This window comes from Tachypleus tridentatus, chromosome 4 (assembly GCF_004210375.1).
Source record: "Tachypleus tridentatus isolate NWPU-2018 chromosome 4, ASM421037v1, whole genome shotgun sequence".
NCBI lineage: Eukaryota > Metazoa > Arthropoda > Merostomata > Xiphosura > Limulidae > Tachypleus > Tachypleus tridentatus.
Genome location: NC_134828.1, coordinates 43,595,132 through 43,620,492, shown reverse-complemented (window position 1 = coordinate 43,620,492; position 25,361 = coordinate 43,595,132). Strand labels below are relative to the sequence as shown.

At 30.7% G+C, this 25,361-nt stretch overlaps 1 protein-coding gene across 3 annotated transcripts in view; it reads right to left on the bottom strand.

The window, feature by feature from the left end:
• The window catches only part of LOC143248985 (far upstream element-binding protein 1-like), a 100,029-nt gene that overhangs the window by 34,852 nt on the left and 39,816 nt on the right, over window positions 1–25,361 (bottom strand). For all 3 annotated transcript variants that reach the window (XR_013027312.1, XM_076498077.1, XM_076498078.1), the window contains 6 exons: window positions 23,997–24,067; window positions 23,499–23,628; window positions 5,097–5,247; window positions 4,523–4,621; window positions 3,093–3,140; window positions 2,570–2,620 (listed from right to left, as the gene is read on the bottom strand). Coding sequence is in view for 2 of the 3 variants with exons in the window: in XM_076498077.1 (XP_076354192.1) it covers window positions 2,570–2,620; window positions 3,093–3,140; window positions 4,523–4,621; window positions 5,097–5,247; window positions 23,499–23,628; window positions 23,997–24,067 (550 nt within the window). In the remaining variant the exon portion in view is untranslated. The remainder of the gene's footprint in view (window positions 1–2,569; window positions 2,621–3,092; window positions 3,141–4,522; window positions 4,622–5,096; window positions 5,248–23,498; window positions 23,629–23,996; window positions 24,068–25,361) is intronic.

Below are 25,361 nucleotides of genomic sequence, written 5' to 3'. Positions count from 1 at the left end.
TAATGGTCCAAAAGAAGTGGTCCAGTATTGTATATTATCTATGATACTGAATACCAGAAGGATGGGAGCTGAGCATATCAGTATATAACAAAGACATTGATTTCAGGCATCTTGAGACAAGAGTAGATCTAACGAAAGACTTGAGGATGAAGTATGCATTCTGTGGGAAGAGTTCTGTTTGGACAACTGGTTGGCCCTTAAATTCATTACCCTGGGAACATGACAAGAAAGGGGAACGTTCTGATAATTGTGTGCTCAAAAAATTCAATGTTTAAAAGAAAACATCAGTGCCCCTAACTTTGAAATGTATGAGACAAGCATGGAATTTTCTGAGCGAAGCATTACAACCTTCCCTCAACAACAATTAAAGAGCCTAAGTGCATAGCTTATTAAACTGCTAGAAGTTCTAATAGACTGATTGGAGAGAAGTTTTCTGTTCTGTCAAAAGGTATTTGAATTCTTTATGCTCTCTACATGCACCCCAGCCATTGAGAAGCATCTGTGAAAAGATACATCTCTGGATGTGGGGGCAATTGAGGGACACCAATTGTTGTATTGTCCCTGTCTAAACACCAGCCAAAATACTGAAAGCAGACAGGACCACTAAAGGGTCTGCATACAAGTCTGATCTAAAGGAATAAATGATTATAAGGATGTTCACACCCTCAAATCATATATAATTGCATGCATAAAGAAGAAGGTTTGACTTAACTTAGTCTGTAATTGAAAAAACACTCCTAACTGGATAAGGTAATGTGTGCAAGTAACAACATACTTCTCCTTTTAGGTAAGAAATGCAGATCTCACAGCTTCTGGTAACAAAGTTGGAGTGTGAAGTTCTGTCAAGTGGAAGGAAGGAATGTGAAGAGGCCAGTTACCCATGTAATGGTGAGTGAAGATGACTTGAAAAGAATCCAACTATCCAGCAAAAACATATGGGGGTTAGGCAAGGCTGATTGAAAAAGCACAAAATTGAAAACTGGCTATTTTGCACAAAATGGAGATAATGGCAGGAAGATTCCACAAACTAATTATGAAAATAGGCATCAGTAATATCAAACTTAACCATCCATAGATAGGATGAAGAGAGCCAGAAGGGACAGAAACGACTCCATTGTAAACCAAGGCATGCTGATCTAATAAATGAGAAGGAAATGGCACAGCAGCACTATCTCTCAAATGATCAGCATTTCTCCTCACATGACCAGCAATGTCTGGTGAAGGCAAAAGAACCATGTAATTAGACAAAAGGAGAAGATTCATAAGCTATGGAAGAAATACTTGAAACACTATAAACTTGACATAGTAACTGCAAAAAAGAAGCAGGAGGAGAAATATCTGTCTGAGGGTTATAAGTAGTTGACCAAATAAAGGAAGATGTTGAGGATATATAGTCTAAATTATCATCAGTTTGCCCTTGATATCCCACAAGCTTATTAACCTCGGAGCCAACAGGACAGAAATATCAGACTGCATGTAAATTCTACCTCTCTGCATATGAGAAATTGTATGTCTTTTACAGAAGGTGGCCCAACCCTCTGACATACAGAATCATGATGTGGTAGGTGAGGAGCATAAGGCAACTTCATGCCTGAGATGTAAAAATGTTTACTCACATTTGAAAAAGTCCCTTTTTTTAAAGTCAAATAAAGAAAATAAATAATATACTCAAAATCCATTAGAGCAAATTTGAAATAAACCAAAAGAAAATGTTTAAAATGCAGTAAGAACACTGAAGAGGAACCAACAATAATCATGGAGAACCTTTGTCATAATTTCTACCATCAAGAAAAAATGGAATAAAAACTAAAAACGTGGAACTTGTACAGATCTGGTATAAAAAGTACATTGACAGAGTGGAAAAAGTTATAAGATGAAAATTACTATTGGTTAAATAGTGGGATCTGATGACTTGAGCAAGCAAAATATATTTCATATCAGATGCAAGGAAGAGAAACATTCAATGGTATAAAGCTGAAATGTGAGGAGGAGGTACTTTTTTTTTTCATCTTAATGTGAAAATAACTTTTCATTCAGAGAAGTCAAAACTCTTATTCTATATACAGAAAGATATTTTTTGTAAAAATACCTAATCAAAATATCTGATTTTTTTTAGACAAAAAGCCTTGCAATATTTACTGAAATTTTGCTTTTTTGAAGCTATACAAAATGTATTAAAAATTATAGTATGGAAATTCTAAAGGTTAATTTGGAGTCATGAACTCAACTGAACTGCTCAAGCCTACAGTGAGAGGGTTAAACATGATGTCTGTTCTGTAGTATATTCTTGAACATCTATTTATTATGAACAACATTTTTAGAGAAATATTTTATATAGTTTGCCATTTTTATTTCAATACTATGGCACAAATGAGTTCCAAATCATTTAGAAATAAACAACTGATATCTAAAACTATTTTATTCCTCAAACTGCTTAACGGTTAATTAACAAAGTAACTAACTCATTAGTATCAAGTAGTGCTTTATATGTTAAATAACACAGCATTACTGAATAATTATTATACAAATAATAAAATATAAACTCTAAAAAAAATAAATTTTTAATTACCTCTTGAGCACCTGATCCATACTGGTAATCTCCATTCCGTGCAACATTAACCTATGTAATACAAAATGTAATAAATTTAGCATTCTCTTATCATGAACTATGCTAAAAGCAACATTGTCCAATGATTTTACATACAGATTATGATAATTGAAACAACAGCTGAAAATTAATCATTAAATAACTAATACAGGTAAAAATTTACAATAACAGTTATCCAACTGATTTAGTAGTTATAATGAAATGAAATGTATCAGCATCAAAATGCAAGAAATACTTGAATTTTAATCTAACTCATAAATACACTATTCATAGAGAAAATGAAAAGTTTCTTAATCTTAAGGAAGTGTTTAAGGTTATAACATCTACCGAACAAAAGACTGATGTAAAAACAAAAGTAAAAATTATAACTTATCACAAGTTAGTATTATGATTAACAAAACACATTTTTGCAATTAACAGTTTTATGTCCATACTACTAAATTAATTATACATACTTAAATAATACAAACAAATAATTACTTACATCTTGATCTTTCCCTGCTATCAACTGCATAACTTGTTGTTTGGCAAACTATATTAGATAACACAAAAATATGCTTACTTTCACAAAATGTACTATCAACAATGTTAGGTATTTCCAAAAACTTAAACATAATAATTGCTGCCAATTACATCTAGTTTATTTGCTGGACTTTAGTTTTTGCGTCTAGAAAGAAACAATTTAAGAGAATTCAAGCTTAATTCAATACGCAATCAAAGAGAAAAAAGTTATAGATTTAATCTTTATATCCTATTACTTGTCAATTGATGTGCTACAACTTTAATGTACAACAAAATTGTAAGACTATTTCAAGACAAAAAAAACAGAAGTCATTTTATACACAAAAATTGTGTCTAATAACAGCAGTATCTCTATCCATTCAACAAAATTTTAATCTAAATCACAAACCGTTCATCATTCACAATACATGCAAATAAATAAAATGCACAAACACAAACAGATGAAAGTGGAGTCTGAGGAAGTATAACTTAACAGTATTGAGGGTGCACTTTTTTTTAAGCCACTCTATGGAGGCCCTATCCATGTAATTTCTTGTTGTTTTGTTTAGATTATAAAATCCATTTTACAACATCCACTTTTAAACTATTATTTACTGTCTGTAGCCAGTTTATAGAAATTGGTTATTGTCTTGACAATAATAAGAAAACAGATTTTTGACCAAAGAAGGTGTATGCTAATTTTTCTATGATCTGTGAATGAAGACTATTTAATAGTATAGTGCAATAATATCAATATATCTTCCACTGTCCACTCCTTTTTTATAATACACTGACTGGTCAATTCACTAGGATACTCTACTTAATACCAGATTGAAACATTTCATGTTGCTATAGCTTCTTGGTCTCAGCACTGCAAAAATTGTACAAGATCTTAGAACATGTCCTGTTTGGTAGTATTCCATTCATCCAAGAGTAAAGACAATATTGAGTTCACAGCTCTTACAAGATTTAATTCCCAAATTTTTCAAATTGGATGAAATTCCAGATTGTACAGATTAAAATATATGACTAAATTCATTGTCATGCTCTCATAAACAATTTTATGGAATTAACTATACTTGTAATCAGATACTAGTATTAGGTATATATTTTCCCAGCCGATAGAGTACAATTATAATTAATTATAGCAGTCACAATACAAACTATCAAAGATGATACACACATAAAGCCAAATCCTTTAAAAATAACGTGTTCAACTAATGCAACTTAGGGCACATTTTTTCAATATATTTAGAGCACCCTTCCCCAATCTTTATCATTGTTTGTAGTCAATTACTTCCAAAGTTACAATTATATTGGTATCATAACAATTACTATTTTAGGGCACAATCATTAAAGCAACATATATTCTTCTTCAAATATGAACTGTTTATCTTTTATCAAAATACCTACCTCACACTGAGATGGCAATCCTGTGATCCTGAGTGGCTTGTCATGAATTGTTTGCTGAGGTCCATCTTGAATCATAATCATTTTAGCTCCAGTTTGTTCCTATTTAAAATATAGGACTTGTATATAATAACAATTTAGTATAGTTAACTGAGTAAATTATATATCATGTAACTTTCACTGTCCTACAGAATAAATTTAATACAATTTTTTGTACGTTACACTAATTACCATAATGAGTCTATTTTTTTAAGATGAATAATTTTCATAATGAATTAACTTAACAAAATAGCCAAATTATTTTACTGTTATCTAAATTTCTTAATAAAGCACTCTCTCTATAAAATTAGCAAAAAATAATATTCTTTTTCAAATCCATGTTGATCAGACAACTATAATCAATATCTGCCTTGATTGTTGTTATTACTGCATATGCTTTAAATTCAAACGCAGCAGGCTTTCTAGTAAAATTATAAAAATAAAACAAAAAAATTGATGGAAGTGACTGAATTTAAATTTTAACCATATTTTACAATGTACTACCTTGCATTTGTTTCTGCTAATTTTATATACTAACCTGTAACTGTCTAATAGTTTCTCCACCTTTTCCAATAACTAATCCAACTTTGTTTCCTGGAATCATCATATCTACTACTATTTGTCCTTCTTCTGGTTGTCCTTGGATATCTACTCTTTTGAGAATTTGGTCTAACATTTCTTTAACTTTTCTGCATCAAGTAAGATACACAAAATTATTATTTTTTCACATTTATTTACTTTTTATTTATAAATTAGACACTGTTAAAATACTACTACATACAGATAAACAATATTATGATATTATTAAGTTTTTGGCCAGACACAGTAACTAAACTGTCCAAAACAGAATTTTTTCTATAATATTATATGCAAGTTTTTGTCTTTTCCTTTTACAATTCCTATGTGCTAGTTTATGGTTCATAAGATCATGCTATTATTATGAATAAACAAAGACAAAACCTGACTAACTTTACATGATAATTTATATTTGATAAAGCCAAATTTTTACCAGCCTGAAATTTTTTTCAAGAGTAAATTGTCATTGACTTTAGTTTTCTCAGCTGGAACTGCAAACAATACATGCATCGCCTGTATAACACCAGTTTTTAGATTACATTCAAAGTCACTGATGTGTAAGTGTCAGAAAATGTAACTTTACAAAATATTATCATTTTTCTTTCAAATCATAAGGTGAAATTTTGATATTTGAGCTTCATATTTTATTCCAACGTGTAACAAATGAAAATGAGTTGAATGACAAATTAGTACTGATGCCAAAACTGGATTATGTTGTTTGTTTTGAAGAAACATTTCATAAAAATAATCAAAATTAATTTTACAAAAAAAATCCACTTATTTCCATTTGCTTTGCTGATTTTAATAACTTTTCTTAACATATTTATATTCTGAATTTTTATTTTATTTTTTTAAAGAAATATGTGTCAGCAACAATTCACAATTTTCTGACCTATCAGTCATAAAAATTATTTTCTTTGAAGTAAATAATACACTGAGCATTTCTTCTCAGCAAAGTCAATGGACACAGTGACATGTTCATCTAAAAGTATAACTCATTAAAATCAGCTTATTGACTAACACTTCAATCATTTTAAAGATGATTAACAGAAAAATAATGGATGTAAATACTTTAAATTCTAACTATACTTAAAAACAACAAAACAAACAAACAGAACAAAAATAAACTGAGCATGGTTCTTTATTACACAAAAACAAAAAACACAAGCCCCTCTTAACACTTATTGTATTCTCTTATTAATCTTAATGTTTTTTCTCACATAGAGTTTTCTTAATAATGGAAGACTGGAGATAAAAATTAATGAAACTGAATTAAAATGTTTGTAGTAATGGCATGTTTTAGCCAGAAGAGAAATTGTGATATACGACTTGGAAATCATCAACTGAGAATGGTTGGTAATTATAAATATGTTAGAGTAAACCTTAAAAGTAAAGGACTGATGGAGAGACAGATTAAAGAAATGCAAACTACAGTAAAAAAAATCTGGAAATGTTGTATCATTTACTTAAAGAAAAAGAAATACCAGCATAGATACAAGTTATACAAAATTCCTACACGTTCAGTAATACAGATTTCCATGAATTTCCTAAAAATTTCCACAGCCTTCAAAACTGATTTTCCAGATCATATATAGCATCAAGTAAATCATATAATCTATATTTTGTTCTGTATATATTATATAAAACTATATTCATGTACAATTACACGTGGAACACAATAATAGGTCATAGATTAACAATTCTTTTACTTCTCCACCATCTTTGAAATTTCTTTGCATAAAATTGTTTATTCTAAAGATTTCTCATTTGCCATTTTCCTGAAAATATTTTATTTTTCCAAATAAGTCACTTTGCCTTGTTTTTTGCTTTGTCAGAAAGATCTACAGTAGCCCCAATTAAGGATGAAATGTATTTTTCATATCTTTGGCACTTAGCCTTAACTTGTGCAATATCCTCATGGTTAACTTTCCCGAGGTAATATTTAAGGATGTACCTGGTTGAGAATGTTACACACAGGGACAGTGCAGGTGTTCCTACCCCCATGTGTTGCAAGTATTCTACGTAAAGCAATTACTTTTTCATAAAACTTGACATTCTTAATGGATGCAGAAATGTCACACAGCAAAGTTTAATTTTCCTTTCTTGAACAATGCCACAAACCTTCCTATGGGAATGAATCAGCCATTTGTAAAATACTGGCTGAACTAGTAATTCATTCAGATTTGCCATGGCAGAGTCTCATGAGCTCATCTGTAATCATTCCCAGTTGCTGCAGTATACAAAAATAAAACTACACTCCTTGTAGAAATACACAGGCAACATATACAATTGCTTTGTTTGACCAACAATGTACTATTTGTCCCAAAGGAGTAATTAGATCCAGTTTATTTTTGCTCTCAGTTTTATTAACACATTGGCTTCCACACAACCCATTGGTGGGTCATGACATCTTCCAGTAAGACCCACATGATCTAATGGTGAGTCACAATCTATTTTCTTTTTAAAGGGCCACTTACTGGCTGGGATACAATTGCTACATACACAGATGAGTGTGAGGCATCACGGCATTTCTCTTCTAAGTCCATCTATTTTTCTTAAGATTTTTCAATGTTTTATTAACTTGATAGTTGTATATAGTACATAAAAATAGACTAAGGAAATAACTTTATTTAGACATGAGTGGATACATAAAAAACGAGGATTTTGCAACAAAATTGTTATTTTGACATAGTGACTATAAAAAAAGCATGTTTTTTAGTAAAATGTTACATAAATTTTCCAACATACTATTTCCAAAAGAGATTAGAAAACAAATAAATCAGTTAAGCATGAAAATAGAAATAATGAATACTAAGAAAGCAGTACAAAGTGACAGTCGTTATTGTAGGTATAATTTGAAGTCATATGACCGAATTTATTTTATTGAAACAATTAATGCATAGAGCAGGGCTATCTTCACATTCATCACAGTACATGCAAACTTTTTGGGGCTTTTTATCTGCTTCCTTTGCAGTAACTGTCTTTTTTATTTCACTGCAGCAGCTAATTTAATGCATCTTTTACAAATTATTCTGTCAGACTTGTCTCTTTCAGTGTAAGTCTTCATAATGTGCTGTGTGTTGGCTCTTCCTGCAGCTTGGGCATTTATTTGACACAGTGATTCAATAACTGATTTTCTAAACTCTTGGATGTCTAGTTTTTTGTGTGTTTTATTAAATAATACTAAAGCATTTACTACTGTTGTGTTTAGCAAAAACTCAAAGGCAATCTAATGATGCCATCTAATACTCATCCTAAGAGGCAAGAAATAAATGGACATTTGATTGGATATGTCTATTTCTTGTTTTACAACATTGTTATTGAAAACCATTTCTGTTTTTTTTTGACATCCATATCATTGATCCTCCATCCAGTTTTGTTGAAGCTCAGATCATGATTCATTGACAATGTAAGAACGTTACATTTGTCCTTCCATTTTGCAATCATAATTCCATCATTTTGTTAGCAACCTACAATTTCTTCCTTCTTTAGTTTTGCACTTATAATTTCTGTGGGGTTACCTTTTCTGTTCACTCGTAATGTTCCCACAAGGTGGGTTTGATGCTTTAGCAGCTCCTTTGCTAAATAATTTGATGTATAGAAATTATCTGTAACGACTGTTCTCTCTGCAGTCTTTAGTAAGATCAGGGACTATTTGAGTTGCATGGGTAAATTCATCTAAGAGATGCCCTCACTGTTGCTGTGTATCATATTTTCCAGCAAAAACAGTGTTGGTATTGGTGTAACCTCAGGGATCACATAGTTTATACACTTTCAAATCATACACATGTGCTTTCGCAGAATTATATTGATGAAACACCAGGTGACCTTGGCATGGCACCATTGTTTCATCCACTGCAATGCATTCACCTGGAATACTAGCCCTTGCAAATATTTTTTTCAAGAATTGAGGAACTTTCTAATTTTTTCTAAATGATCTCTCTTAATTGTTTGATTATCTACAAAATGAACAAAATGTAGGAGTGTTGGAAACCTATTTCTTGACATTATTTATGGTATGTAAGAATTCCTGCAGAAGAGATCTTCCTGCCAGTAGTAGGCAATCTTTGGGTATCTTACAAGTCTCATGTACATAATAATTCCAAGAAACTTCTTTATTTCATCACAGTTAGTGTTTTCCCACATGCTTACCTTTTTTGTTACTAATTGCCCGAGTTTGGTGATAATCGAGATTTGTTTGTTGAACTATGAGATCATAAAATTCTTCATTGACCATAAGCTCAAACACATTGAAAGGCATTACTAAAGCATTTGTAGATAATCTGGAACTTGGAGCAATAAACTAAAAAGTTTTTTGGATAGAACTGTTCAATGGGCACCATCTATAATATTGTGTGTGCTGCTGTGCATCACCATTAGTTTCAGCTCGTTTCAGACTTTGTATTTTTAAAATCTTCAGATGCGAGGGATTTTTCATCTTCTGAGTCAGAAGTTTTGTTACTAGAAGGTTCATAATCTGAATCTTCATAATATTTATTTTCAGTATATCAATTTTCCCCAATTTCCAAAGAATCTGATCTTGATTTTTTGAAAGCATAAAAAATATTTACTGGCACATCAGATTGGCTAGAACTCATTTCAACACATCTCATAGAAAATATACTAAAAATATCTGAAAAATACAAAAAATAATTATTATACATAGATTCATATGCCAAAAATTTTATGCTTAAGAAAGTCTAGCATGACTCATAGGTTGGTCATGTGGGACAGTAAGACTAAATGCATTCTTAGTTCCCAAGTGATTCATGGATCAACAATGACCTTTACAACATCTTTGCCTTGTACCTAACATGATAGAAAAATTTTAGACTCTTCATATATATATATATATATATATATATATATAAATGAATAGTGGGATCCTGGAAATTATCTGCAAAATAGGCTTGGGAGTCAATGTGTTAAGATCTCACACTGAACCTGTGGTTATTTTGTAAAGTTTAAGACAGGTATTCTTTTAATTCTTGCCCTTGGACTCTTTTATATTAACTCATTGCTGAAATGATTATCCCCAATATTAAGAAAGACTTACAGTGGATGGGAAGGAAAACCTGAGGTGGAAACAAGATATAAAAAATAAGGTATGATGAAAGAAAAATATACTTCTGGAATAATGTGTTTTGCTGTATATACAAAGGGCTGTGCCTAAAAATTAGGACTGCATATTTTATTCCTAATTAGGATGTCACATACATATAGATTTCAGAAATTTTGAATCTGCTTCATAATTATTTCAAATATGTTTATACTTTAAATATGTCTACTGAGTCAGTGAAATAATCACATCAACAGTAAGAATAATTGTTTAACTGCCAGCAACATTCACAGTTTGTTGTACTTTGCATCTACTAGTACTGCAGTATGATAGTATGAATTCCCTACTCTGCTATGGAAGTGTATAATCTAGATGTTCTGTCAAACGACCATCCATGTTTCACTTTTTCTTTTTAATTTGAATGTGTTTTGTCTACACAATCAGTACTGTGTATTCATGTTTTCACATAAATCCTAAGTTTCAAATATCTGCAGGGCTCTCAAATGAACAAGAACTCATTTGGTTGATAGGAAAAAGTCAGCTGTCCAAGCCTGTTGCACATAGAAGAGCTTGTTATGCACAGATCTGTGCACTTGAAATCTCAGCTAAGGTAAGACGTTCTTTAATGCAGAAATGAAATGGCACATTTTTCATACATATCATTGTTCTTGAAATGAACATTTAAACAAGATTCCAAGATCAAAATTAGTTTATAATGTTTTTTATTTTTAGGCCTTTACACATACACATCAAAAATATACATAGAATGGCAGCTCATCATCTCTTATGGATTACTGGCCAACCCTTCCTTCACTTCACCTACCCTGGTTTTCTTTGTTATTTTCCAGAGAAAAATTCCTAACTATCATCCTTTTTTCTGCATTTAAATGACAATGCTAAAAATCTACCTAAAACAAATGTTTTGTGTGATAAACCTTTCAAAGTCAAGCACATACATGATCATCTACAAAGAGTTTTCCAGCACACTATAACAACCTTTCTAAGGTACTATCTAATTAGGAACAAATACTGAGTGGAATTTCATTTAAGCAATATCTACCCAACAAGCCTACAAAATGAAGGACCAAGTTATATGCTCTGGCAGACGCCTTGTGTGAACTCTACATTTTAGATTTTACTCTGATAAAGGACTTACAACTTCTAGAGGCTTAGCTGACACAGATGTAACAACTCTGATGGAAAAGCATCTCAGAAAAAATAATTTCTCTTTACTGATAACTTTCATACATCTTCAAATCTGATTAATGCATTGCATTCACTTGGCATTTACACTGACACTTGTAGGAAACATAGGGTCTACTTCCCAGTGATGGTCTCAAGTAAATTAAAAAAATATAAGAATTAATGCTTCTTTAGCTGTGGCTCATTGACTGTCGTGAATCGGACTGATTAGAAAAAAAAAAAAAAAGATATCCCTGCTCTTTCTGCAATGCACATTAATACAGTAATGGAAGTGACAAGATAACGAGGCAACAGAATTAGCAAGCCACCGTGGAATCCCTTATAAAACCACTATCTTCAAGTAAAGAAAGGCCATCTTGTAAGGAAAGTATTCCATTATTGGCTCTGTCAGATACATGTGAACAATTTTCACCTAGGAAACACTTTCCAGCAGTTACTGGTTAAAGGAAAAGATCCAGACTGTGCCTTCACACACAATTTAATTAATACAATTTGCAAGCAGTGCACACTTCATACATGTGTAAAGTATCATACTTCTGAGGCTCTTTAAAAAGGTTTTGTTTTGTTTTGTTTTTTTGAAATTAAGCTGGACAGTACATGATGGCCAATTAGGTTTTTCTAACTTCTACACTTGTTACAAATATTCTGAAAATAAATTCAGGATCACATTTCTAGTGCTTTTAATTGGGGAAAAAAAAAACTCAGGCTGATCTCTTTTATTTTCTGTAAAGTTCAGTGTTTATAACTTCTTTTCTTTATTTATTTTTAAACCATCACATGACATTCGTAGTTATTTTCTTTGTTTCAAATATCAATTTATTTTGAATGTTTCAGAACTCGCACATTGTGCTGAATTTTTAAATGTTTCACTCTTAGCACAGGTTATGTTTTGTCAGACATATTTATCTATGCATATATTTTTGAAGAACATACAAATTCAGTTTATTATCTATCTTAAATACAATTTGCATTTATTATATCACTATGCTCAGTGTTCAGTATAATTATACACACAGTGTTTCAGTTTTATGAGACGTTTTCAGTGTTTCTCTGAGCAATGTACAACTTTACAATTTGTATGTAAACTCTTCACAGTTTGGTTTCTACTGTAGTTTTATGCTACTTTATTAACCTTCAAGTAACTTTTTGATAACAATATTGGATTACAATTTTCATTTATTTTTACATTGTACTCATGATATGCATGAAACTTCACAATAAAGTTTTCAATGCACATTATCTGAACAGTGTTTAAATCTACAGCTTTCCTTTAAGTCTTAACAGTTTGGTTTCAGCTACTGATCTTTGTTTACTCATCTCCAAACAGCTTGTTTACTAACAATGTTATACTAGGTATTCAAGTGGTCTGAGGAAAACAAAGTTCCACAAATAAAATAGATATTTAAGAGAAATATTGTTTATTATAACAGAAGGGGATACAGATGAAAGTTTTGGAAATCTACAGATTCCATTTTCAGTATCTAAAGTAAAATAAAAGAATTGCATCGTAATAACTAAAATATATTGCTCCAATAATAATAATAATTCAGTCAAAACTAAAATATAAACAGAAAGTTAAGGAGCAAGAAACAAAAATACAGTACATGTTAAAAAATGTGCAATTTAAAAAAGGCTGCATGTTATTCAGCGTTGGTAAAAATTGTTTGACATGGAAGGTTTCTTTAATCAATAAAGACAGATCAGTGTTGCCTTGCAAAGAATACTGAAATTTGGTAAGCTAAGTTTGTGTCCAATTTCTTCACTATTTTGCAATATAGAGAAAGTACTGGGGTTATTCAACTTTTTTGGGGTTTTCATAAGTTATTGATTCCAACTAGTAAATAACATTTGGTTTTATCAGTACAGGAAACAGGAGACACACTAATCCATGATGAAGTTATCTTCAATTGCACAGAGTATAGTATATAAATATAAAAACTAGAGAAGTAACAGCAGTAGCCTATTTTGACAACATCCATCTTTTAATGTTCAATCTTAGTCTAGGTTTTTTATCAAGAGTTACACAAAGTATTAATGTTATAACACAAGAAGTATAGTTTACAATAATGTATGATAATTATACACCCCATACACTACTGATTTTTATTGACTAATCAAGTTCATGCTGCTTCCTCAAAACATTTTTAGCACCTTGAGTTTACAACAAAACCAATTATTCAAGAAATATTCCATTATTCACTATTCTCACAACTGGATCAGACTAATTTGCATACTTTCATTGTAGACATTAAACTTTTTATTTTTAAAAATGCAAAACATTAAGTTGTAATGAAGCACGTGTACAGAAGAAGTATATGAGTATATGCAAGTCAGCTGAAAATACACTCGTATATACACAATTTCATATTCTACTAAAAAATATACAGCTTGATGAGTCTGACTTGAAACTTATGTAAACCAGCAGCATGTCAAAATGTGGAATTGTTGTAATCTGCTTGAAATATATATATAGGGAAAGAAAGTACCAAGTCTTTTACTGTGAAAGAGTCACATACTGTACACAAATAGTACAAATTATACACACACAGTACCTGAAAATTAAATAGTTTATCTCAAAATAACAATCATGTTTTATCAGAGGACTCTACAGGACATATAATTAATTTTTTGCAATTCCTATATTACACATTGATATCAACATCAATCCACCACTTTTCATGTGCTGAAAAATTAACGTGAGGAAAAAAATTAAGAAGTAAGAATGCATCTTTGTACGATTTGTACGAGAACTTCACAAAAAACTTCCCTATTGACTGAATGAAAGAAGTATCTTGAAGATGGAATCACGAGTGGAAAAAAATACAAAGAAATGTGTTCCAACATATATTTGCTGTTGTTTGAACTTTTTTTTATGCCAATAGTATATAAATGCATGATTTTGTTGTTTTATATTGAATAAACTGATTTGAAATAAATATTGAATATCTTCCTTTTAACACTTAAGAAATAACAATTTCCAAAGTGTTTACTTCTGTAGCAGTCTTTCTTTGTGCTCAGTAAAATGACAAGAAACATTGCTTCCAGTGAAACAAATCCAACTAGCTACTTTGCAAACCTTAGCATTCAAATACACTGCATGCATCCACTACACTAATAAACAAAACTTTTTGCCAACAATGCACTGTATTCAGTTTCTTTTGCTTGAAATAAATGCATAAACCTTGCGTTGCAGATCAGATGAAAGGACTTAAAGGACAGTACTATCTTTATATTTCAGTATGAGATGGGAAAATTTGCCAAGTCTATACACTTTCAGACTGTCCAGACATTTTTCATCAATGAAATATTACAGAACATCAGATTTGTTCCACTTATAACAGTTCACAACTCAACAGCAATGAATATTTCAAACAGACAAAATAATTAACTGTATGTAGTTTCCATTGTTGGGAAGGAGGTATATCATTCACCAACACCAGACAATGTAAATCTAGCCTTATATACACCACTGAATTTTCCTTTATTTTGTAGTGACCACATTTTACAAAATTCTTGATATAAAATTGATGACCATTTTTGAGTGCTGTCAGTGTGACCCATTCCTTTTATCAATAACACTGACTAAGAAGCATGGGGTAATGATTCTATTGAGAAACTTTTGGACTTCTATGATACTAAACAGTAGTACTTGCCCAAAAATTCAGTAAAAATGTTTACCTCAGCACCAACAGTGCATCTATTGAAAGTTAAGGAAGAATAACAAATGGTCAAGCAGTTGGTTATGGTGTAGTAGTACCCTAGAGAATCAACTGGTATACTGTGATAGCTAACAGTATAGCCCCATGAATACAAATTTCAAGCATTAATGAATTTGGCTGCTATTGCTATCACACATCTAACTGGAATATTCTAGCAATGATTACTGTGATAAATTAGTGCACATTATAACCAATGGACTAGACCTAGAGCTCTTTATTTTACAACAGCTTTTGTTTTATGGCACAATGCTTATGCATTAAGTCTGGGGTTTTGCTATAATGAAAATAAAATGAATAAATGAACATTTTAAAAAGACTTTTGTTCAATGTTAATCAGTAAAAATTTCATATAAAAATTCACATCTTTGCAAACAATCTTCAGTAACCATTCTGACTGAAAACCTAAAATTCATTTTCTATTATTTATTAGATAACTGCTAAAAAAACTATTTCAGTTGGGGGCTTTACCTCCCTGTACCCTCTTATCAGTACACTGCTTTGTTTAGACATTTTCCATATTCTGGTCTAAAACATGGACTGGCCAAGGGTCCACCCAGACACAATAACAATTTCCAGATATCTCTGCAATTATTGTTTTCTGAATAAAGAAACACATAACAATCAAAACATCCACTATAATAATCTGGTCACAAGGAATGTCAGTAAAGCTGTTAAACTAATTCAAATATAAACTATTACACATACACATACTAAAATTTAGAATCACATAAGTGTAGCAATAAAAGAAAGGTGTTAGTTGTCAATGTATTTTGTAAGTTGGCTCTAAAGGTTACAGTATTTTCTTTTTCAGGAGATGGCTGCTACTCTAACTTAACTGGTACAGAGTAGATTTGTGAGTAGAGTTGAGCAAGATTTAACAAAGCAGTTTCCCTTACGAGCTTATCAACTTTATCCTTGCATAGCATAGAACATACTTTCACACAATCTTCTGACTATTCAGTTGCTTTGGATTCTACCAGCCATCTTAAAAACAACTACTCTGAATTTAATGCAGTATTACCTGTTGGTCACCAGCAAATAATATGTTGAGGTACTATTCTTAGCTCACTGATTTAAACAACCACGTAAAAGTTTGATTTATAAATTTCAGTGGATCCTTTAGCAGAACATTATTTTTCCATCAGACAGTGAACGTCCAACCAGCTCTTTTACTATCTCTGATGTACGAATCATTTCTGGGTTTGATGACAGGTGACTCTCCACCTTTTTTTTTTTTTTTTTAAATGCTTACAAACTTTTTCTAGTCTAGGCTGATTTCCAAAAATTCAAGTTGTATTTATTATACAGGAAGATGTCCAACATCTGACAGTGTTGCATTATCGAAGAAGTGGCCATATAACACTTACCCATCCATGATTGTCTCCTAGTGATTTTCAGGTTGACATCTGCACCTCACTGAGAAGTTACAATAACCCATTTGATAAAAGCAGTGGCTCAATAATCAAATATATGGTCTTTACAAGTCTGAAAAAAGGTTTTTGCATCTTTTCAAACTTAAACAGCTATATAACATTCATATAGATCACTGACAGCACAAAATTCAAGATGGTAAAGATAAGACTTTGACAGAGCATTAACAGGCATTTTTCTTTAACTTTTTATTTCCTGCTGCAATATTCAATGCATTGAAATCTTTGGTAGCTCTGGTTATCACAGTTACACATAGCGAGTTACACATAGTAAGTTGAGTTTTCTACAAGAAATTAGTCCCAGGTAAAAATTTTGTTTCTTCCATAGAGATAGCAATGCCTGCAAAAGGTTGTGATGCTTATCCATGTCACCACTCCCACCAGGTGCAGGGCACATATGTGGCTTTGGCAGGATTTATGACCACCTCTAAGTCAATGCACCATCTACTTGCATTGCTTCTCACTTCAGTTGTGATAGTGCCTCTGCTGTACACAAGAATGCCATGAGTAGAGATTAGCACATAATATCTGAATGGACTGTCAAAGTTGTCCAGATCCTAGTTTATCACAATATTATCACAAGAAGACTGGTGAGTATGATGATCCTTGAGGCAGATCAGAGTTGAGAGTTAACAAAGTAGAATGTTAGCTTCCATGCATCATGATGAATCTTTCAAATAATTGATGCATCTATGATCTACCTGATACAAGTTGCACTGATGCAGATTATGAGTACTGTATAAGCAAGAACAGGCAACTAAATTAAATGTACATATATTCAAGATCTAAATGACTGTCAGTATTCTGATTAGTTTCAAATCATTTCAATGTATCAGCTGCAAGTTCAATAGCATTGATGATAACTGTAATAGATTAATGTGATAAGCAAATTCCTAGATACAACCTTCTTTAGGATACTTCTCACAGATGTTTTACAGAATGATGATTTCATGGCCTTTAAGATAAGAGTAATCCTTCATAAGTCTGGATAAGGATTTCACAAAGGCACCATTTCAACTACACGGATGCTCGTATGCTAACTTAAAAGGCTGACTACCATAAGGTTCTGAAAGATAACGACTTCTATTTCCATTTGGACCTGGAACCCCATTTTTAGACTATTTATGATCCTGGTTATCTTGTCCAAACTAAGGATGGTTTCCATATCAGTGTGGATTTGTGGTTCAGACAGGCAAAGTATCAATTGAGCCTCTCCTTCATGTGACCACTATCACACTGGTTAATGCATCTGTGCATAAACATTTTGCTTTGATCTTTGTAAGTATGGAGTGGGGACTGTTACTATTGCAAATGACCACCATTACCCTGTTTCTTGTTCATTTCTTCATCATACACTTGCAAGAGCACTAGAATGAAGTGCTTATGATACTGATCTTAATGCATAGTGCATTTTACTTCATGTATCAAAATATGGAAGTTCACCTGTAAAAACCATAGGCTTTATTCCATAATCCTGACCTGGGCTCAATTGCTTATTTACAAGATTATTATTTTCACTTTTCCCACTCATTTTTGAAGGTTTTAAAATAAGCTCCCACAGATGTTAGAATTATTGCAATTTAATCTATCCTGTCACTTCATTTGCATCACAGCTACCAAGCATTTTAGATAAATAGAGATTAAACTTTAGACAACTACTACAAATTCAGAGTAAAAAAAATGGAAGTAGGATAATTTTGATGTTATGTATTCTCCTTTTACTATTTCAACTTTTTATTTTTTATGTATTTAAATCTGCCATCCATTTCTACCCACATACACTACACTTTTGTTAACCTTCTCTGACAAAAAAGTTTAAATGCAAGTTAACTTAAATAAATGAATCCATGTTCTGTATTTACACATCAATTCCTAAAACATTTGATGAAATGAGATACTGATTTCAAATTATAAATGTAATTATACAGGTATGAATTATAACTCTATTTTCTCTGATTATAGATAAAAGCATTACATCTACTATGCAAACACCAAAATAACTTTTGATAACATACCTGCATTTTCACAAGATTTTAAGACTATCAGTAAGCATTATAAGGCCTATGCACCTGCACACACACACACACACACATACATACATACATACACAAACAAATCAATTTTTTAATTAAGTATTTTAATCAAAGATTTATTTAAGAATTTTTACTTTCAGAATTTTATCTAGTCAACATGCAAGATTATTTTGATTTTAAGACTAGAAAAAAGCAGCTGAAAACTATTACATTTTGTGCAAATGTAATTTGCACAATCTCTAAAATCTTCTAAACAAATATTTTATGTCATTTTGTCAACCCTAACTAACTATATGGGGTATGTTGATTTGACCAACCTTGAAATCACCATAACAAACTATGAAACAAACCTAAATTATAATTTTTCTTCCAATAATGTCTGCAGACTGTATCAGGAAAATACAAAAAAAATTGTTCATTCTAAATAGCTTCATGTTTGTTTTAGTTACTGTTTAACTATGTCTAACTAATAACCACAACAAAAGTTGTAAAAGACTAGAGGGAAGGCAAGTAATCATCACTAACTGCCACCAACTCTTGAGCCCCTCTTTGACAAACAAATAGTGGGATTGACCACCACTTTATAACACTCATAGCTTAAAGAATGAGGATTTGAAACTGTGACCTTAGATTGCATTTCATAAAAACAAAATTATTAGCAAGTTTAATACACGAAAGGCTAAAATAATTTAAAAATGAATAAAATACAGAGTATTATGTCATTATGATAAAAAACAAATACGAGTCTTCATTATGAATCCAAAAGAAAGAAAATTTTCTTCAGTTGTTTGAACTTCATGCTTTTCTGTTCTATCAAATATTTTACCATGTAATAAATACAGCATACAATTCAATATTTAATCAAATTGCTTTACTATCAATGTACATTAACTACTTAAACTTGAGCAGACACTACCAATATCCAGCTCAAAACCTTGATTTATTTGATGGTGATGATATCCAATAACACTTAAGCCTCCTTGGCTCAAAACTAATCCAAATTGTTTTATTATCCAAAAAAATCACAAAAATTTAAATTTCATAAGGTATGGTGACAATCATTAGAAAATGACTGTGACAGATGTTTATTTAATGTAATAAATGCAACTAAAATGAGAAAATTTATGGTGATACTTAATATCCTATCATGCATGTATCGCGTTGCAACTGTAACATGATCTTAAAAAAAAATATCCTGCTCTAATAAATGAATATTGCACTGTGATAACTGTTTTTGCATACATCGAAATTGTACATGTACATGTTTAAAGCAATAAAACTAAATGCAAGCAAATGTGAAAAACTAGTAGCTTACAATATTAGAAAAGATAAAAGACTCCATATCTGTTACAATATGGAGTCACTCATAAAAGGAAAACCAGGGAACTAAGTTATTTCACATAACTTTCATTAATTCAATAATTTTATTATAATTAGTATTAAAGAAAATAACTACCAAGATATAGTTTACCAAGAAAAAAACTTCTGATATTCATTTATGAAGTTTTAGAGGTTAGACAAATCACAAATACTGTAAAAACAAAGCATTTTTATCCTTAGCATGAAAATCATTTTGTACTTAAAAAAAGTTTCAGAAATTCAAAGACCAATATTTAGTATAAATACTTTACTAAAAATTCTGAATTTTGTGCACAATAGACTTATAACATTTATGGGAGATTGCCAAATTTTATGCAGATACACTCAGTACATCTAATTATAGTTTGCATAAATTCATGGTTACATTGTAATTATAAGGCCAATCAAAATGAATGAGGTCAAGCCTACAGAATTAAGATGATGCATGCTAAAGCTGAAGGAATACCTTTAAAAAGTATAATACCACCAGAACTAATATGAAATGTGCTTTGGCAAAAAACAAATATATTTATATAACAATGAAAAAAATGGAGAAAGTAAAACAAAATCATCTAAATGAAAAGGCACACCACAAGATTCCTAAAGCTATTAATTAATGATAAAGGAAATTTAAAAGTAATGAAAATATGTTTAGGATCTTACAACATCAGAACTTTAAGAATCATATTGTTTTGATTAAAAAAAAACAAAAAACACTTCATAATTGTACAAATATACCATAAGTCCAAGAAGTCTGAATAAAGGGATTTTAGAGAGAATACAAGCCACTTCTAAACACAACTGGAAACAGTCAATACATCAAAAAACATGCATGAAAAACACATAACATATACTAAAACTTATCAACTGAAAGTGTTTTGAATTGTATTTAATGTAAAATGTTGAAAAACTATTAAAATATAAGGTGAGAATTTTATACTACAGTAGGTTAACTCAAAATACATTACACACACACAAGCAACAATGTTAGTTGAACCCTCTTGCAACAGGCTCAGTATAATATACAGAAGTTTGTATATACACCTGCACACATTAAGTATTCATACTACAACATTTGATGCAATACATGTATCTTCACAAAATTTGGTCCTTTAAGAATCTGTTAAGTTTTTTTGGATACAAAAAGTCACATTTATTTCTAAGAAAGATTTGTTTGTGAAAGTAGAGTCTGTTTTGTTACTTGTATGAGTGAAAACTGATTTTTCTGTTATAATTAAAAAGCTATTTTTCCACCCAAAAATCTCAAAAAATATTATTTTTATAATCTTGCACATCTCTTAAATACATTTCAAATTATTGTTTTCAGTGAAACTTCATATTTTGTCTGTTATTTTCTTTACTCTATGTGGGATCTGTCAATTTGGTTGACCTTGCAACCATCACAAAAATTAGAAAATAAATCTAAATTAAGTTTTTATTTGTACCAGAATGACTAAGTTATAACATGGAAATACAAATATTTTATATTATTGGGTATGGTCAAATTCACTCAAGTTACCATATCAAATAATATAAAACTGACCTCTAGTCTTTATATAGTGACCCTGTCTGGACTGTATTTTGGTGAACTAGTATTTTGTAATAGACAGTTATATTTCAGTTATTATACACTATATACGTATACAGATTATTACTATTTGGAAATAAGTTATTAAATTTATTTTTCTGAAAATATAGAATATTAAATAAAAAAGTAAAGCAAACAATTATCTCTTCTAGCTATGACCTTTGAAATCAGCTGCTGCTGGAAGTGGGTTGCCAAGCCTTTTAAAAGTTTGCAGTTGGAGGACATGAAAGAAAGTCTTTTTAGGCTTTATACACACACACGTATACAGTTAAATAACCAAAAAAAATCACAAATTACGATATTGATACCACAGAATTCTACACTAATTTAACAAGCTTTGTACCTAAGCTGTATTTTGGCCTAAAATACAGAACTTCAAGCAGACTAAGGGCACAACCTACCTCCATGAAATCTTAGTTTCAAAGATTAAAATGGCTGAGAAAACTACTGGGGGGAGGCATTTTAAGCTGTCAATTGAGTATTCATATGTCATATATTGAAATAAGTGTATATATAAAAGACCACTTCCAAGAATAGAAAAAGGTGAACAAGGTCACTATGTTTTATTCAGTATACACAGGGTGGCCCATAAGTCCCTACCCATCCATGTTATTATGTTATATTCAATTATGAATGTATTATAAATTTGTTTCTTTTTTTTCAGAGCAATATGGCCGATGTAAGCCCATTTACACTTGAAGAGCGTATTGTAACAAGTACGCGGGTACTTATTATGCAGCGAGAATGAGGAACAGCACACAGATACACTGGATACATAAGATATATGGATGGGTAGGGACTTACAGGCCACCTTGTAAATCATATCTTGGCAAAATAAAAAGATATGAGGTTCTTATTTTGTATTCTAGTTTGATAATATTAGTAATTTGAGTCCCTAATTTGTACAAAATTATAGAATTAGTATTTTGACATCACAAACATCTCATTTTAACCACTGCTGCATTTAACATATCACATGGCTCACAAAAATGGATATTCAGGTGTGTTATTTTAATAAGTAGTTCAAAATTAATAAATTAACATATACATAATATTAGAGTTTGAATTATAATTTACAATATTATATCAAATTTACTGAGAGCAATTCATAAAATAGTTCAATAAACTTTTGAATGCAAGTTAACAAAGTGATGACATGGCCTTTGATACCTGACTAGCTGCAAAAGAGTTGAGTTAACACTTAAACCATATGGGCTTTTTTTTCTTTCTAATACTACAGCATAAAGTTTAACATCAACCAAAAGTTAAAAAGAAACCAAAAAGGTTCTAATGAGTTATAAAACATGGTAACTCCTTGTTTATTTTTTATTTAAATGAGTTAACAATTTGTGTCTATCAATGATCTAATACTTAATTATATGTTGTGAAATACCATAACCACACCGAGCTATGTATTTAACAATACAATATTTTGGTATTCTGGAGAAAAGTCATTCTATCACTTAAAAAGGTTGTTTTAAAATTCTGAGTATTCAAATACAAATATATTAAAATGTTTTCTGGAAACCTGTCAAAATGCTTTGATGTTCTTTCAAATATTCCTATTTTTAAATATGTAAACCAAATAATAATGTACTCCACATAATACTCATACTATACTGAATAGTATGTAGCTGTGGAATTAACAGATTACTCAAACTTTTTCTTTACGTGTTATGGTTCTGTAGATGGCCAGTCATGCCAGTCTAGAAAGCTCATGCAAAATAAACTTTCACATCTCAAACTATATGAGGAAGGATAATTCATTATAAAATTCTATGCAAGACTGGAAAAAATGTTCCATTATGGCTTTTAAAAAAAAAGTGGAATAGCACCTTGAATACTATAATTGACTCAACCAGTTTTTGGTTTGGTTTACTTAAGTTGGTGCCAATTCGTTTCTTCAGTTTATACTTATTCAAGCACTCAACTTTATTTCTCAAGACTCAGTGAAGAGAAAACAAATGACTTACTCTACAGCTTGCTTAGTGCCAGTCAGTACACAAGTTCTCTCCAACTTTCCTTCACTCTCTGAAGATAATTGAATTTTACAACCTGATTCAGCTTGCAGCCTCATGATCTGCTCTCCCCCTCGTCCAATAACTGTAAGAAATTTAATATAAACATTTATTCACTTAAATTACTACAGTAATATTACAATATAAAACAAGTGAAAATACAATATTTATACAAAGCTCAAACTGTCAAATACTGCAAATTGATGAAAAACCTTAAGAACTATAAACAAGTGAATAATAATAAATTTGAAGTTATGCAGGATTGCATAAATATACAAATTGTAAAAAAATATACTTTCAGAATAATCTTTTTTGCACACACACAATATGCAAGCACAAATACCGTATTTAATATTATCACAAAAACTGTACTCAAAATTCTGGACTAGTTACATCCCCGTATCAGGATAATTTTTAAATACATAACAGAAAAAAAAACAAAAAAACACTTACTTAAACCAACTAATCTATCTGGAACTCTGTATTCTTCATTCATAATTTTGGTTGAATCTGATGCAGTGTTACTGTATAAAAAAGAAAGAAAACTATAAAATAAAGAAGATATCTTTTACATTATTTGTCTGTACTTTTTAGAGCTACTCTTTATAAAATACTTATCTTTTTTGCACACAACTGCTATTTACTCATTAGTACTTCAAATTAGGCTTTAGGAAATCGTGAATTATAATAACAGTAATAAAACAAAAATCAGTAAACATCACAAAAAATTCCGTTTCAAACTTCATAAGATATTCTCAATATTTTGTTATAAAAAAAACTTATTTCAGTTAAATAAAAACAAGTAGCACTAAATTAATAATGTATAATAAATGACTTTAATGAAGTTGCTAGTGGTTAAAGATTGACTCCTGTAGTTCAAACATTCTAATACTATGATTTTATAGGTAATCTAATGATATTTTATTGTGAAAACAATTATGGACGAAAAGTTAAGAGGTGCATTCGCACTTTTGGGTTTGAATATGGAAAAAACACTTAGTGAACGAGTCTGGAACAATGCTTTGGAACTTCACTCTGTAGTCACAAATAAGGACCAATGAGAGATTTAGAGTAAATCAGAAAGCAAATATTCTATAATGAAGTATGTTACGGAAAAGAATGAGATATAGAAAATGATATATATAAAAGCACACACATGCACAAATAATTAAAGTTATCTAGTAAAGCAGAAAGATTAAACAAAAAACAGGAAATCTTATTTAATCATAGTTCTACTCTCTTAACCTTTTTGCAACACATCAGAGGTCAAAGGCCATGTCATCGGCTTTGTTGACATGCATTCAAAATTTCACTGAACTACTATTTTATGAATTTATGTCAGTAATTTGGTATCAAATTGTAGATTATATATAATATTAAAGTTTGAATTATAAGTTAATTTCTTAATTCAAAAGTAAGTATTAAAAGAACACATCTAAATACAGATTTTAGTGAGTCACATGGTATGCTGAATGCAGCACTGTTTAAAATTAGATGTTTGTGATGTCAGAATACAAAGTCTATAGTTTTGTACAAATTAGGAACTCATATTACTTAATATTATCATGCTAGAATACAAAATAAGAACCTCATACCATTTCATTTGGCTGAGATATGGTTTATATACTGAATCAAACACAGTGGCCCTGTTCACATCTTTCTAGTTTTGGAAATGGTCCCTAATATACACTAACTTCAATATGTGACACATGAATACTCAATTAACAGTTTAGAATGTCCCCCTAGTAGTTTTATCAGCCATTTTAATCTGTGAAAAGGCCATCACATTCTTTCGATCCAAGAAGTTAGGTTGTGTCT